This window comes from Aptenodytes forsteri, unplaced genomic scaffold (genome assembly GCF_000699145.1).
Source record: "Aptenodytes forsteri isolate BGI_AS27 unplaced genomic scaffold, ASM69914v1 Scaffold125, whole genome shotgun sequence".
NCBI lineage: Eukaryota > Metazoa > Chordata > Aves > Sphenisciformes > Spheniscidae > Aptenodytes > Aptenodytes forsteri.
Window position 1 is genome coordinate 4,178,647 of NW_008794447.1, and position 15,662 is coordinate 4,194,308.

At 37.6% G+C, this 15,662-nt stretch overlaps 1 protein-coding gene across 7 annotated transcripts in view; it reads left to right on the forward strand.

Moving 5' to 3' along the window:
* Positions 1–15,662, forward strand: part of IL15 (interleukin 15) — a 55,236-nt gene that overhangs the window by 20,777 nt on the left and 18,797 nt on the right. For 6 of the 7 annotated variants that reach the window (XM_019474881.1, XM_019474879.1, XM_019474880.1 and 3 more), the window contains one exon: positions 14,823–14,932. In XM_019474881.1, coding sequence (XP_019330426.1) covers positions 14,823–14,932 — 110 coding nt within the window. Of the gene's footprint in view, positions 1–12,486; positions 12,514–14,822; positions 14,933–15,662 lie in introns of those variants that run through there. The other variant, XM_009290319.2, reaches the window with a different exon arrangement.

Here is a 15,662-nt window from a genome sequence, read left to right on the forward strand (position 1 = left end):
CATGGTATGGAATGTCCCTTTGGCCAGTTTGGGTCAGCTGTCCTGGCTGTGCCCCCTCCCAGCTTCTTGTGCACCTCCAGCCTTCTCAGTCGGTAGAGCATGGGAAGCTGAAAAGTCCTTGACTAGTGTAAGCACTGCTTAGCAACAACTAAAACATTGGTGAGTTATCATCAACATTGTTCTCACCCTAAATCCAAAACACAGCACTGTACCAGCTACTAGGAAGGAAATTAACTCTATCCCAGCCGAAACCAGGACAGTAAGATACAGCGTTGAAAGTGGACTGATGTATAAATGTCGAGAAGGCCAACTCAAGCTCTGTATTACACTTAGTAAAAGTGACTTTTCAACAATAAGGTGATCCAACAAGATGGAGGGCTAGTAGTGATGCTCTGTGCTTTCTAGGATCTGAAGGTTTTTGCCAGTACCTTTCCTAATAGCTCAGTGCTCATACCATATTGAAAGTATGGTAGCATCCAAGAACTGGGACAGACTGATTTATCTCAAAGCAACTTAAGACACCTGTTTTGTCCTGACTTAAGTATCAGCAAGCAAAAAACCCTTCATTTAAATCATGAATCTAAATTTTGATTTCTGTTTATACTTCAACTATTTTGTAAAGAAAGGGTCATTTTCTCTAGTTCACATAACCACTAAAAATTTTTGCAAATGAAAGGAACCTTTACTTTAAACGTACTACTTTTAGTATTTCTAACCAGAAACAAACATAACATGCCATATTTCTTAAGCAATTTTGTAAGTTATACACTCAGATTCTTAACTGTTACAATGTTTTTATCCTATAAGATTGTGAATGATGACTTTTTTGTTTGCTAGTTTGTTTTGTAATTTGCTTACAACTTTTGTCAGTCTCCATTCCAAAGAAATGAGAATGGAAGTAACATGCTCAAAGAATATTTGAATCTTGTCTTGTATGAGGTAAATGCAAGTAGCTAAAGCATTTCTGATATAGAAGAAAAAAGGAGCATTCTCAAAGTAATAGGTTATTCTTTTTGCTCAGTATCCCTCAGATTTTCTGAAGGACAGGGAAGCACCTTTGGAAAAAATATGCTAGGCTTTTGAGTAGCATAAATGCCTCACTCTTTTACTGAAACCAATAGAATAAACTGATATTTATCATCCCTTCAACTGACCACAAGTTTGGGTCTATGGGATGCAACTTTGCTATGTGCTCTGAAGAATTCTGTACGTGCCTGCCTTGGTGCGAAAAGTAATCTTGAAAGTATGGTACATTGTCGCAGGTATTTAGAATTAGTAAATGATAGCTCTTCCATGCATTTTTTTTATTCATAGTTTGCAACTGAGAGAAAAGAAAGTTTGTTTTCTCTTTTTCAACTAGGCTTCTCAGTTTTGAAATAGCTATTTCAAATGATAAAAATGTTCTTACAGTGCCTGGTGAACTGAAACAAAAATAAATACATCAAAACCACAAAGAAATTAACTACTTGCTTTCAGGAAAAGGGTAAATAGCGGTATTTGTTCCATTGTAATGTCTGAAAATAATAAGTATGTTTACTCGAGGTAGTGATATTGTGACTTTTAGAAAACTCAAGCTGACCTAAAAAATGAAAGATATGTTCCCTTAGGTTATACATGCTTGTAAAAGCAGTTCTCTTTAGAAAATTACATTATGAAGAGGCCTCATTAATGTAACATTTTGCACTTTTAAATTACTTACCATCATATTTTAAGTTTAGAACTTACCATTGCCTGTCAAAATTTGAAATGTAAGCTGAAAAAAATATTTACGTAGAAGAAACTGATACATAAAATTCTAAAAAAATCCATTAAAAAGCAAATACTTATCTGTGCTGAAAAACAGCAGGGAAAAAAGGCTACAGAAGTTATAAACTTGAAAACACTAGCCCCAAATCTGCCAAGCTTTATCCGCATTCTCCTTTGCTGGAGATTGGAGGATATACCAGGGAGGTATCGGTATACTCTTCCCTTGGCATTCACAGCTGGCTGTGGTTGGAGACATCAGGCCTACAGGACTTTTGCCTACAGTCAGCTCTGCTATTCCTAAATTCGATGTGCTTCTCTAATACATATCAGGAACATGCACCTAATTTTTAACCCGTAAGGACTATAACCCTTTCTCATCTGCCTATTACAACTTACCCATAAGGTACATACTACCTGGAGACCAGCAGGGGCAAATGAAGAGTCATTATGTGTGACATACTTCTTACAACAGGATTTTCTGCAGGCCTTTGAGTGTACAGAAGCTGTGTAAAGAAGCTTTAATATAAAACAGGTTTTCAACAAGACGATTCCTGCATGGCGACTCTGATGCAAAACTGTTATTGGCTGCCTATACAGGTCTACGACGAAGGTCAGTAATGTCAGTCAGGCTCTGAAAGCAAAAGGTAGAAAACCTAGTGGGAAAAGAGCAGACACAGCAATTTGCAGGCTCAATATCCAAGTGTGAAACAAATAGTACTAAATCTGGCCTAATCAATTTTCAAGAAAGACTTTCTGAGATGGCATACAGCAGGGGTAACTCTAGAGTGGCAGGAATGGATAATTCGCTTTGGAAAAATCAAACAGATGTAAAATTTTGAAAAAAATTAAGAAGAAAGTTTTGTTTTCTGGGACTGAAATGGTCCTGGACCTGTTTTTGCAGAAGTGTTGAAAACTTCTAGGTGTGCGTTCTCAGGAGGAGTCGTCTAGTTCAGTAGTTCAAAAGTTCAACTTCTGGAGAAGAGAGTTGGAACAAAGATCAGTGAGCTCAGTTAGAAATGTAGAAGTTCCTGATTTTAGGGAAGGAAAGTGTAAAATTCTTCAGCATACACATTTCAGCCATACTCTCTGCTATGCTGATTATCTAGTTTGCATGTCTTATGGAGAGGGCACGAGGAACATTGCTCAAAAAGCCTATTGCACTATCTTGATCCTTAGGATAAGTGTTTGCATTGATGGCAACTCTGGTTTTGGTTTGGAAGTTGCTGTAATTTTTGAAAGTAGCAAGAGTGTGCTGGTGTGTTCATTCTGACCTGAGACAGGTGTAACACAACCTCATTTTGTTCTGGTTTTGTTCCCTTGTGGAAATAGGTACCCAGTGCTATCAGTTAAGTTTTCAAAAAAAACCAAAGAGGAATGCTTACGGGGATGGAGTCAGCTGGTTCCTTGGCCTTTTGAGGTCCCGCGCTGAAATGTCCAGAGATTTATTATTAATAGCATGAGTCACAGAGAATGCAGTCATAAGACTTCAGTATCAAGCTAAGTTTTAAGGTCTTCAAACATTTACTCAGGGAAGTTTCAGAAGCCAGGTGGCAGCTTGGGACTCATCTGTGATAATTCATGTGAATTTTCCTTACTGCTTTCGTTTCAGTTGCATTCTGCCACGTGTCTCTATGTGCAGTATGCATGATGCCTATTTTGGCTTTAAGACCAGAAGGTGCCAGACTGTATGTGAATGGCCATATTTTTGGTGACTTCTAAATTTGATTCTAGCTTTACCAACCATGTGGACCTTACGTGGCATTTGGGTGAATATCTGCCAAAACAAAACTTTGTTAGCTGTTCTTACAAAGACAGCAAAGCAAATTAGTTTGCAATGTTGTGCTTCCATTCAGGACAAATAGATACCTTCCTTTGGTAGCAAGCAAGCAGTAAGCAGTCCTGGTGGGAGAGCAAAGAAAAGCCTATATAAGACAGCAGGACTACACTGCCTTCAGCAAACCGAGTCTCGTTCAGCCAGACAGTATGACACAGTTATTAATAACTTTGGTAATTTTTTTTTTTTTTTAAGAAGGAGAGACTATGTTTGCGAGGCAGATCAAACACTGTATCAGCCCTTGCTTAGAATGGCATGGAACTAATTTCTAGCTTTACCATTCGAAAGTGATGAAAAAAACTTGCTTGAAAAAAAGGCTATGGGGAAATATTATCTTTAGCGTCTCCTTCTCTTATGCCTTCCCACAAGGTGGATGTGGCACATTTACTAGACGAGTTCCCTACAGCTGAGTCAGGCATTTATTTCAGTGGGAGCTGCTGAAAGCAGGCCATTTTAAAAATGAGACTTTTTTTTTTTTTTGATTGATTGATGTTGATCTGAAGATGTGCACTTTCCAATTTGCAAGAAGTATTAATTTTTCTGGCAGGCTGCATTATCTCCCACAATGTTTCTTTTACTTAGCAGACTAATCATAATTCTGTAAATATTGTATATATACATATATATGAATTTAATAGAATTGATTGACTTTTTGCAGTGTGGTCATGGGTTAAACTTACAATGTGTATTTCATCTCTTACAGTTTATCTTGCATCTTGTATGAGAATATGGGAAACATTTGTTATCACTTAATTACTGTCAACAAAGTGAGTTGCTTTTGGCTTAACATCTTGTATGTTAAATCAATGAAGTAAGCAATCTCAGAGTGCAGACCTGTAATTTTATCCAAGCGTTTACTCCTTGTCAATAATATTGTTCTACACAGCTTTATAACATAAAGGCACCCATGGATTTATTTGTGCTTTACAGTATTGCCAGTTATTTTATATACAAATGCTTTTAACATCCCTGTGAAGTACTTTTTTCAATCTTTTTAAAAACACTTTTGTTTAAACGAATGTACTTGCTAGTAGACTCATCTTACCCTGTCTGAAGGAAAATTTGAAGTTTTCTGGATGAGTGCTGTGCTGCACTGTTAAGAACTATGACTACCATTTATTCTTTTTTAAGAGCTATAATACAGGAACCAGCTTAATATAATTTAGTATTGCTTCAGCTCTCATTACTTTGCACACACACAACCTCTTCCATTCCTCTATACTTTCTGGGTTTGGCCGCCAAGAAGTGAAGGAAAACTATCACCCATGCAAACCGAAGAAACCTCAAATAATGACAACTACTGTATTGCACTCACCACTTGCATACATACAGAAAAAGTGGTTCAGTGTGCAATCTCACAATTTGTTACATTCCACAAAAATACATTCAAAATTTACATGAAAGGGGGAGACTTCTGTAGCACGCACTAGAGCTTTTCCAATAATCAATTTTCCTGTATCCTAAGGCAAGAAACTAAGGATGATCGTTCAGTTGCTGTAAGTCTTACTGCATTGTTATTTATAAGTGATTTAGAGTAATACAAAGCAGAAATAATTTCCTTTCCAAATTTGTTTGCCTTTCCAATACAGAAATATGAAACAAATCTATGGTAGAGATATTTTGTTCTTCTTTCTTTGAATCCTGATACTAATTTTTTCTGCCTATTGATCTGTTTACAGTATTTCTTTTGGAAGTTTGTGTGCTACTTTCCTCGGTTGTTCAATAAATCTGTTTTTCACAGGTTAACATTTTGGTCAAATTCTCAACAACTCTGGAAATGGAAATAACTTCATTGGTTTCAGTAAAGCTATAGCAATTGACACACATTAGGATTTCGTTCTGCTCTTTAAAGAAGAACAAAACACAAGAAAATGTAGAGTATTTCAAACTACGTCCTTCCTGTTTACTTCAGGATTCAGTAAATTCCAGTAAAAGTATCACTGTAAGAGAGGGTCATAGATCATAATTTTCCTTTTTTAAAAAAGCTCTGAAAATACTGCCTTACTTCACCATTTTGAGAACTGCATTTGCTATTTTTAGTCTTCTATCTATTACAAGTGTGTTACAGATCTCTATTAGCATATGATGTTATTCACAGTCTCTGAGCTGAGTATTTTGCTAAGACTGAGATATTATTTGTCCAGCAGTCGCTCCTGTAATAACTATTTTATGGTCTCAGGATTTCCAACTTCTATGCATCAGTATGACGTCCTTTATATTTTTTACTGTTTAAGTTTCTGTGTTTCGCACTGGTTTAGATGATAACATCCTACCCCTAAACGCACAAAAATTTTATCCCTAATTGTATTTTTGTTTCTTGTTGGATATTTGTTGCCATGGCAGAAAAATACCACAAATAATATTTGCAGGGAGTGCCTAACAGCATATATAGATCAGGACACATTTTGCTAAACAAACTTCAGTGCTGACTAGTTATGGCTCTTTTTTTTGTGTTTTCTTAATGTCCTTAACATTTTGAATCTCCTGTGATTCAACTGCTTACTAATCCGGGAGAGTATACTCTGAAAGGCCTTTCTACTAATTATTGCATATTGCATCCTGAGGGCGGTCATTTGGAGATAAATGGTTAAAGCTAACCATCTGTGCCCTACAAATGAGTTTTTTTGCTGTGTACTTCCTCTTTACTTTGCTGACTATGCCTTTAACTCATTAATTTTGCCACTACCAAAACTTGGGGCTTCTCTATTTATCAGTCACGGTGTTTGTCAAGCAAACCTAGCATTAATGTCATATATGCTTGCATCGGGACAACATTAAGTTGATCTTTCATGATTTAATAAGTGATTGATGCCTTGAAAAAACTGGCATTACATGGAAGGATGTAAAAAGAAAGAAGCATGTATTAACTTTCTTTTCTGGCTGGATTTTGCCAGCTGGCAAAAAATGCTTAAGAGAGATCCTGAACTGACAGGCAAGGGGTAAGTCTAACCTATGGAGTAAGCAATGTATTTGATGTCCTGGTCTCTCAATCATGTAAATAGGGACCTGGCACCCCTATTTCAACAAGAGCTATTAATGGAAGGGGCCTGTGGTCATGGAGTATGCATTGTTCTGAGACTGTGACTGACAAATTAGTGACAGCAGACGGACTAAAAGGAAAGCTCTTGATTTATAATATTCATACTTATATTCAACTAGTAATATTTATCCCTAAATACTGCAGCCCTTCTGTTGGGTTTCACTGCTACTGTGACTGTAAGGTTCTTTGGAAAGGTATAAAATCATTCTTTGTACCAAGGACTGTTGTGGTTTAACCTGGCAGGCAGCTAAACACCACACAGCTGTTTGCTCACTCCTGCCCATCCCAGTGGGATGGGGGACAGAATTGGAAAAAAAAAGTAAAATTCATGGGTTGAGATAAAAACAGTTTAATAAACAGGACAGAAAAGGAAGGGGAAATAATAATAATAATAATGATGATGATGATGATGATGATGATGATGATGATGATGATGATGATGATGATGATGATGATGATGATGATGATGATGATGATGATGATGATGATGATGATGATGATGATGATGATGATGATGATGATGATGATGATGATGATGATGATGATGATGAAAGAATATACAAAGTAAGTGATGTACAATGCAATTGCTCACCACCTGCCAACCGATGCCCAGCCAGTCCCCAAGCAGCCTAGTGTAAGCACTGCTTAGCAACACCTAAAACATCGGTGTGTTATCAACATTGTTCTCACCCTAAATCCAAAACACAGCACTGTACCAGCTACTAGGGAGAAAATTAACTCTATCCCAGCCGAAACCAGGACAAGGACAAACTTCCTCTCAGGCCTATAGCCAAGTATAGGACACATCTTCATCAGGCAACGGTATGAGCCCCAGGCCTCAAGCGTGTTTTGCAAAAAAAGGTCAAAGGAAATATTTAACTTCTTACATTTCAAATTCTGATGTTTAAGGTATTGAGTGGAATAGCAATCACTGTGACTTTTTGGCAAAATTTTCAAACAGGCATTGCAAACTTTACTTTCTGGCATAAATGCCAGTTAGCAAGAGCATGTAGGAGAAGGAAGTCCTACTGGATGACTGTCAAAAGCAAATCAACAAGTATTTAAGCAAACCAAGAACACATAAATGCATAAATGATTAAACTGAAAGAGTTTCCTGCCATGCTGATTACTGAGAATACTCTTTTGAAAGTCAACGCTACTCACATACAAGCAGAATAAGCTAGGTAGAATAGTATTCCACAGGAGAGTTGCCACTATACAATAAAAACAAGGAAAGCTGTAGTTCTTGGGGGGGAGGGGGATGAAAGGGAAGTAATCAAATAGGAATAATATTTAAAGAATGCCCAATTTTAAAATGGCAGCTGCAAAAATACTTTAGCCTGCCTAACTCTAGCTGAATACAAAACTTCTGAGAAAGCACTTTAGTTTTGTGGAATAAAAGCTTGAAGACATAACAATCTAAGGCATGTTATGGCTCTCATCCAGCCAAGCATTCAGGCATGAGATTCAGTTTAACACTCAGTAATTCCACTGACTTCCTTTCTGGATCAGTAGGTACAAGCTACACGGAAACATGGAAAGCTTGCTCTTTGCCTTCAAACCTTGAGGAGGAGAGCTGCTGGTAACACCTGGTGGAGCTTGAAGGCTGATTTCCTAGGCTTCTATGCAAAGACGGGTAGGAAGGGAGAAGAGGAATTAAAACGGCTATGGAATCATAATGGATTCAGGCACCGTGATAGCAAAGAAGCAACTTTTTAATGGTTGCTGCATCAAATGGTCTTCAGAACAGAACTTACAGAGCTGTGAAATATGTTTCTTCGATTCGGAAAAGGATTTAAGGCCCTGGTACTAGATAGATGGGAATAGTCTGTAGAAATTGGAAAAGGATTTAAGGCCCTGGTACTAGATCCCATCATAGAAAAATATTACTTTCTGTTGATATTGGTAAAACACAAATGAAATTACTCTCAAGGTGTGTTTAGAGGGCTGCACCTATAGGTAGCATCTGTTACAGAGTTTCTTATTGTCTCAGAGTACATTAATGTGGTTCTCTGTTTTTATCTCTGAATTCTATCCCATCAGAATAAATACATTCTGACACTAATTCACATGCAGGGTTTTTTTTGTTTGTTTGTTTGCCTTTGGTAGTTCCCTTTAAACTGTCTAGCAGAACTTAGGAATGAAAGAGCAGTGAGGTCCTTCAGTGAGTCTGCTCCTTTGACTTGCACTGTTTTCCAGTATTTACTCCACAACAAGGCACTAAGAACATGCCTTTCCTCTAAAACTTACTCATGATCCATGAAAATTTGATTTCAGAATTACTTATTTAGGGGCTCAATACTGAAACATCTATCTAGTTCAGAAGTATTGCTTGCTTTATGGGCTCCATTCCTTCTTTAGTCACTTCCATTAGTTTATGAAATCTTTACTCTCCATGGCTTCCCTCCTGGGGGGGGGGGGGGGGGGGTTTTTGGTGGGGGGTTTGTTTGTTTGTTTGTTTGTTTTAACTGCTCACATAGGATTTTATTTTTGGCCAGTGGCTGGGGGGGGGGGGAAGCTTTTTTTTTTACAAGACTAGGATACAAATGGGAAAGCCATCTGGTTTTCTTCCCAATCTTATAGATTCTGACATTACAAATGCTCTCCCTGCTTCTGAGCATAGAGAAGGAGCTCAAATATTATGTACAATACACAACCTTAAATAGATGCAGCACTCTAGTTGTGTAGCTACTTGATGATTTGTCCCCTTGAAAGGGATTGCCCTAGCACAAGAAGACAGAACAATTAATTAGTGGAGACAACAAACACAGAACAGCAGAATAAGAGCTGTAAGATGAGATTTTTGTTGGGCGAGGAGGCAGAATTCTCTAAAGGAGGCTATAATTATTGTGGCAAAGGAGACAGTGAAGGAGAAGAATTGCAGAAACAATACAAATGAATGGGTGTAGAACTCAGCTCTGCACAATGTAGACAGTACTTGAATATGGATCTGAAAAAAACACTTTATGCCTGAGATGTTGCTCAATAAAACATCCAAGGACTAGAGAGAGCTGGAGGTGATGGTACAATTTTAGAGGGAAATTTGTAGCAGTAACAGCAAAAAGAAGAGAATATTTACAGCCCTTTGTTGCACAAGAAGTAAAAGAGAAAGAGTTGAGGACGCACAACTGTAGAACAGGGCAGAAGTAGAGACTGACTAAAATAGGATAAATAATGTGCAAGAAGAGGTATATTGCACTAGAGAATGAAGATGAGAAATGGGCAGAAACAAAACATTGCATGGCAACAAATAAGGGAAGAGCAACACATCATACACACAAAAAAAAGAGGGAAGCCAGGAAGCCAAGGATGAACAAAAATGGAACACAGGGTGTCGCAAGAGAGAACAGTCTGAGGAGAATGATTTGCTTACAGGAGTAAGGAATGGAAGGACCAGTGATGCCTATCAGCACCGTTGAGACTAGCCAGAAAGCCCAGAGGCAAAAGGAGAAAGGACTGATCAAGAAAAAAGCTGTGTGCTAGAGGTCAGGAAGTTAGGGATAAATGGAGAGTAACCCAAAATTAAGCAGGTTAGACTTTGGTTTTTGGGCTTTTTTTTTTGGGGGGGAGCGTTTTTTGCAAATAGTGATAGATTCTTCAGACATTCCAGGATTCTGAAAGAAACGAACATAAAGTTCTGGCAGGGGAACTTATTACTGAAGGATGAGCCACCGGTGTGATACAGTCATGAAGAAAACACTGGCACTAGCCATTTCCCTTTTTCCCATGGAAGATGAAAATATTAGCACCAGTTTCTAAATCCTTCATGAGATCTCAGTATCTTGTATGCTTCTGGTCACTTGTTTTCAAGAAAAATGAAGCAGATGAGGACTGCTAGGAAGATCATGGAAATGGAGGCAAATGATTTCAAGAGATTGCATAGTGTAATCGTAGTGGGTTGACACTACAGCTAAGCTGCCACCCAGTTGCTTCCTTACTCCCTGCCCCAGCCAGACAGGAGAGAGATCTGGAAGGGTGAAAGTGAGAAAAACTCAGGGATTGAGATAAAGGCAGTTTAATAAGTAATGAAAAAAAGATAAACCCCCCCCAGTAATGCAAAAGCAAACACTCACCGCCTCCCACCAGCAGACCAATGCCCATCCAGTCTCCGAGCGATGGTTACCTTTGAAAAACTCCCCCCCTCCTTTTAATGCTGAGTACGATGTTACATGGTATGATGTATCTTTTTGCTCAGTTTGGGTCAGCTGTCCTGGCCATGTTGTCTCTCAACCTCTTGTGCACCCCCAGCCTCCTCGCTGGGGGTGGTAGGGGAGAGCAGAGTGAGAAAAAGAGAAGGCCTTGCAAGCACTGTTCAGCAATAGCTAAAACATTGGTGAGTTATCCACACTGTTTTAGTCACAAATCTAAAACATAGCACCATACCAGCTACTACAAAGAAAATTAACTCCATCCTGACCAGACCTAGTGCAATAGTCTAGCAAAATAGAGGCTGAGAGAAGACTGCTGTCTACTTACTTATCAAATAGAGATCCCAGTGAAAGAAAGAAAGACTGAAGAAGAATATTGAAAGCATATGCACACGTAAACAAGAAGTGGTCAAGGACTTGTAGGTTCAGGATCTAAATTCTGTAACTAAGAATAAAAATACAGTTCAAAATAAGCAATAAAATGTAGTGGACCTTTGCAGATAAAATCAACTTGCACAGGAACTAAACTTTCCTAGTTATAAATATCACATCTCAAGGATTCACTGAGAAATTTATAAGCAAGTCTTAATAAAGAAGTTTAGATATACGGTATATAGGCAAACCCATGTAATTTTAGCTTTCAGTACTTTCCTTCACGTGTAACTTAAATATTGTAAAGATCTATCAATATTTTCTTTTGACTTCTAGTTTTTGTGATAGCCAGACCAGCAAAATCAGCAACTCTTTCTGCCTTGTTAAAGAAAAGTTTTGTCATTTGCTTATACGTTTGCTTCTTTAAAGAGAAAAGAGTACTACTGTGGCTTTGATTTTACTCAGTGGTAGCTGCTCTTGAAGTGCTTCATTTTAACTTCATTATAAGAAAACAGCATTCTTTTTCCAAACAGATTATTGTGCATATCATAAGTCTCAATTGCATTTTGGAATAACATATATTCGCTTACAAAGGCTTCAATTCTTAACCTAGAGTTGCAGGTTATCAGGACACAAGCTACAGATAAAAATATGTATGTATTTAAATATGAGCTGCTGCCTCGTCCAAAGTTCAAGCTTCCATAAAACAAGAGTAAGTATCAGAGACGTTATGAAGACAGAGAGGAATTGGTTAATGATTAAACAGTGTAAGAAATGAAAAACTGACACTAGCCAAAGGAAATTTTTAAATTACAGCAACGTGTGTTCAAGGCAGGAGAATAATTTGTCAAAGCGTGTAAGTGAACTAACATTCCTTGTGTTGTTGAATAATAGTTTGGATGAAATAATTAAGAAATTCAGTTAGAAAACGGCCCCGAATTGCTGAAAGGAATGTGTTAGGTGATCTACTGGACATTAAGAACCTCTTTCTCTATAAACAAATGGAATACCCTTTAGAGTATGCATGTTCTCTATTAATTCTAAAAACTAAGCTTTTATTTTAAATTAGCAATGATTATTTCATTACAATAAAAGTTACCTACCATATTTAAGAAAATCAAAGATCAAGACAACTTCATTAATCATTAAGAACACAGCGTTCCATTGTCATCACAATGAACAATTATTAAAAAAAGGAAACAAATGACAACTAATGATAACCCTGGCCCATTCATTAGGTACTGTAATGTATTATTTTCCTCACCTTGAACACTTTGTTCTACAGCATAAATTTGACAATGCATTTGGACTGGAACTCCCTCTCAAATCAGCTTTTTAAGGCCCTGTAATAGTAATTATGAAACACAAAGCTGGTAAGTCATTTTATAGAATAGCTAAAGGGGGCTTATAAAAAAAGATGGCGGCAAACTTTTTGGCAGGGCCTGTTGCGACAGGACAAGGAGGAATGGCTTTAAACTAAAGGGGGGTAGATTTAGACTAGATATAAGGAAGAAATTTTTGATGCTGAGGGTGGTGAAGCACTGGCACAGGTTGCCCAGAGAGGTGGTGGATGCCCCATCCCTGGAAACATTCCAGGTCAGGTTGGACGGGGCTCTGAGCAACCTGATCTAATTGAAGATGTCCCTGCCCACGGCAGGGGGGTTGGACTAGGTGACCTTTAGAGGTCCCTTCCAACCCAAACTATTCTATGATTCTATGATTCTATAAGTGCTTATGGACCCAACATAAGTCTTTCATATTTTCATTTGTAGCCACCTCATCTCATTTGGTAAAAACTGGCTTGTAAGATGATCAAAATGTTTACCTACTGTAAAATGTTTCTAAAACATTGTAAATAATTTTAAAAAATTTAAACATGGGATTAAAACATGTTTTCTTCAGCTGTATCCAACAAATCAGATTTTAAATTTCTTTAAATGTACTTTGAGTTTCCCCATAAGGTTACTTTTGAACTTCAGTTAAATAAAAGAAAAAAGCCAAAAAACAAAATAGAATATTTTTTAAGGATTGGCAAATCAAATCAAAACAGTTAGTATGCAGATTTAAAAAAAAAAAAACAAACACACCACCATGACAAATTTCAGATCAAACATTAACTGTGGAAATGTTACAGCCTTTCTGTCATACTGTAACAAAATGATTTATCTCATTTGACCATAGCCAAGCAGTTAATATTTCTTTCCCATTAAATTCTTGTATGTTTGGAAAATATTTATTATATTTATATATATAATATTTTGGTTTTAATACTCACATATTTTCGATTTCCATTTGTTGTGGAAACAGTAACAGGTTGAGCTTTGTTTTTAGACACGCTTTGGGTAACAATAACACAGCATGTTCCATACTGAAATAGTTCAGAAGATGGATGAGATATTACTTGCTCTGGCCTTACTTTAATTTAGATTATCTATTTATCATTCATTTACATACTTCTTATTTAACAGGTTTTGGACACACACAGGTGATAAAAGGGACTGGCACTGCTTTCCATTATTGAGTGTGGAATTTATGTAGTAATTAGGTTACTACGCTATTTTGGCTATATCTTTGGGTTTTGGAAACAAAATAATTGCAATGTATTTAAAACATTTTCCATTGAAGAGAGTAACAAATATTTGTTACAAATACTCTTCAGAAGTTCCCTGTACATGTAAGTATCACTCTCCTGGCTTTGCCAGTAGATGCTTTAATAACAGGTGGCTTTCGGCAAGTTAGCTGCAAACCTGACAATGTATGGATTGACCTCCCATTTTTGTATTTTTACCACTGCACTTTACAGTGCTAGCTCTTGTTTTATTATGTTCTCTGGTCCATTTTTAAATATTCGCTTGCAAGTTAGTACGTAAATAAACTACTGCTAAAGAAACGTCGTTTGAGTCAGTTAATATAAAAGTGTTGCACATATGATAAGAAATAAAACCTTGGATCAGAAGCACAGTTGCAGATAATTAACCTAGCTCTGTGAAGGAACTGTATCAGCTTAAATCAAAAGGCTTGTGACTTTGGAACAAAGACTCCCAGGCTGTGCATAGTGAAACGTTTGCTGATGGTCAATGCACAGCTCTCACCTCCTCCTTATTTCCAGTTGCCAGACTCCACTGACAGAATTCTTAAATGCATCACTTCCCACTATTAGATGTACGTACACTATGTAAAGAAGTATAAATATATATTATATCTAAATACTATATTTAAGATCTATACACATAACTATAGCATTTGATGTATTCGATGCAGAGCTTCGTATATATGCAACCACACTATCGTAGGTAATGTTATAGTTGTAGGTAATTCATAGAATTTGGGTGGCAAAAGGTAGCCAGGAGAAAGATCTCCAGGACAGAAAACAAAACAAAAGTTCTTTATGCTGTCCCTGCATTAAATTGCAGTCTGCAGTATGAACAGATAAATAAATAGGGAGCCCAGGATGAGTTCAGATTTTTGCAATGTGTCTTCGGCATCTGATTTTCTACCAACTGTTTTGTAAAGTGACTATATATTTCTGCAAGTTACAAATCAGTTGGTCTTTCAATCTACACACAACAGGTAGTCTTGTCTTGATTGGATGTCTTGTCAAATTGGTTAATTAAGTCAGTACTAAAGCAAAATTCTGTGAAATCAGATTGTGACAAGCTATCATCTTGGTTGTGTCTTTCAGAAAACACACCTGAAAAGTATTTGTCTGCAGTATCAGCTGTATCTTCTTCTGAACAGCCATTTCTTTTGCCTTTTAAAGAATGAGATGGGACTAATCATCTTCTTCCTATGGTAACTACAAAGTCAATGTTAATTAGATAGTAAATACAAATTATTTGTTTTTACTATTACAGCTGTTACTTGTCTCCAGTTGCTTTAGAGAGTGGTTCCTCTCCTGCCATGATACGCAGTCCCCCATTGCTTCATAGGCCACGGTGCCTTACTTTATTCTGTCTTTAACTAGGTTCAGTCTGGTCAAGAATGCATCTTGGCCCTAATCGCTGTGATAACCCTCAAGTTGTTGGAATTGTTGCATTTAAAGGCCTCCATCAATTGCCGTGTGTCTTTGCAATGAAAAAACCACCACATGTGAACATTTTTAAATATGTATGCTGAATTATGTGTATGAGACACCTCCTTCCATTCTCACTCCAGTTTCCTGTCTTAGAAAACTGGCCCTGCTTCTAGGGCCTGCACACCCCACTTGTTTTCTCCTTGTCCCCCTTCAGTCAAATCCCTTCGCTAAGGTCTGTGTGGTGGGTTGACCCCGGCTGGATGCCAGGTGGCCACCAAAGCCACTCTATCACTCCCCTCCTCAGCTGGAGAGGGGAGAGAAAATAGAACAAAAGGCTCGTGGGTTGAGATAAGGACAGGGAGAGATCACTCACCAGTTACCGTCACAGGCAAAACAGACTCGACTTGGGGAAAATGAATTTAATTTATTGCCAATCAAATCAGAGTAGGGTAACGAGAAATAAAAACCAAATCTTAAAGCACCTTCCCCCCACCCCTCCCTTCTTCC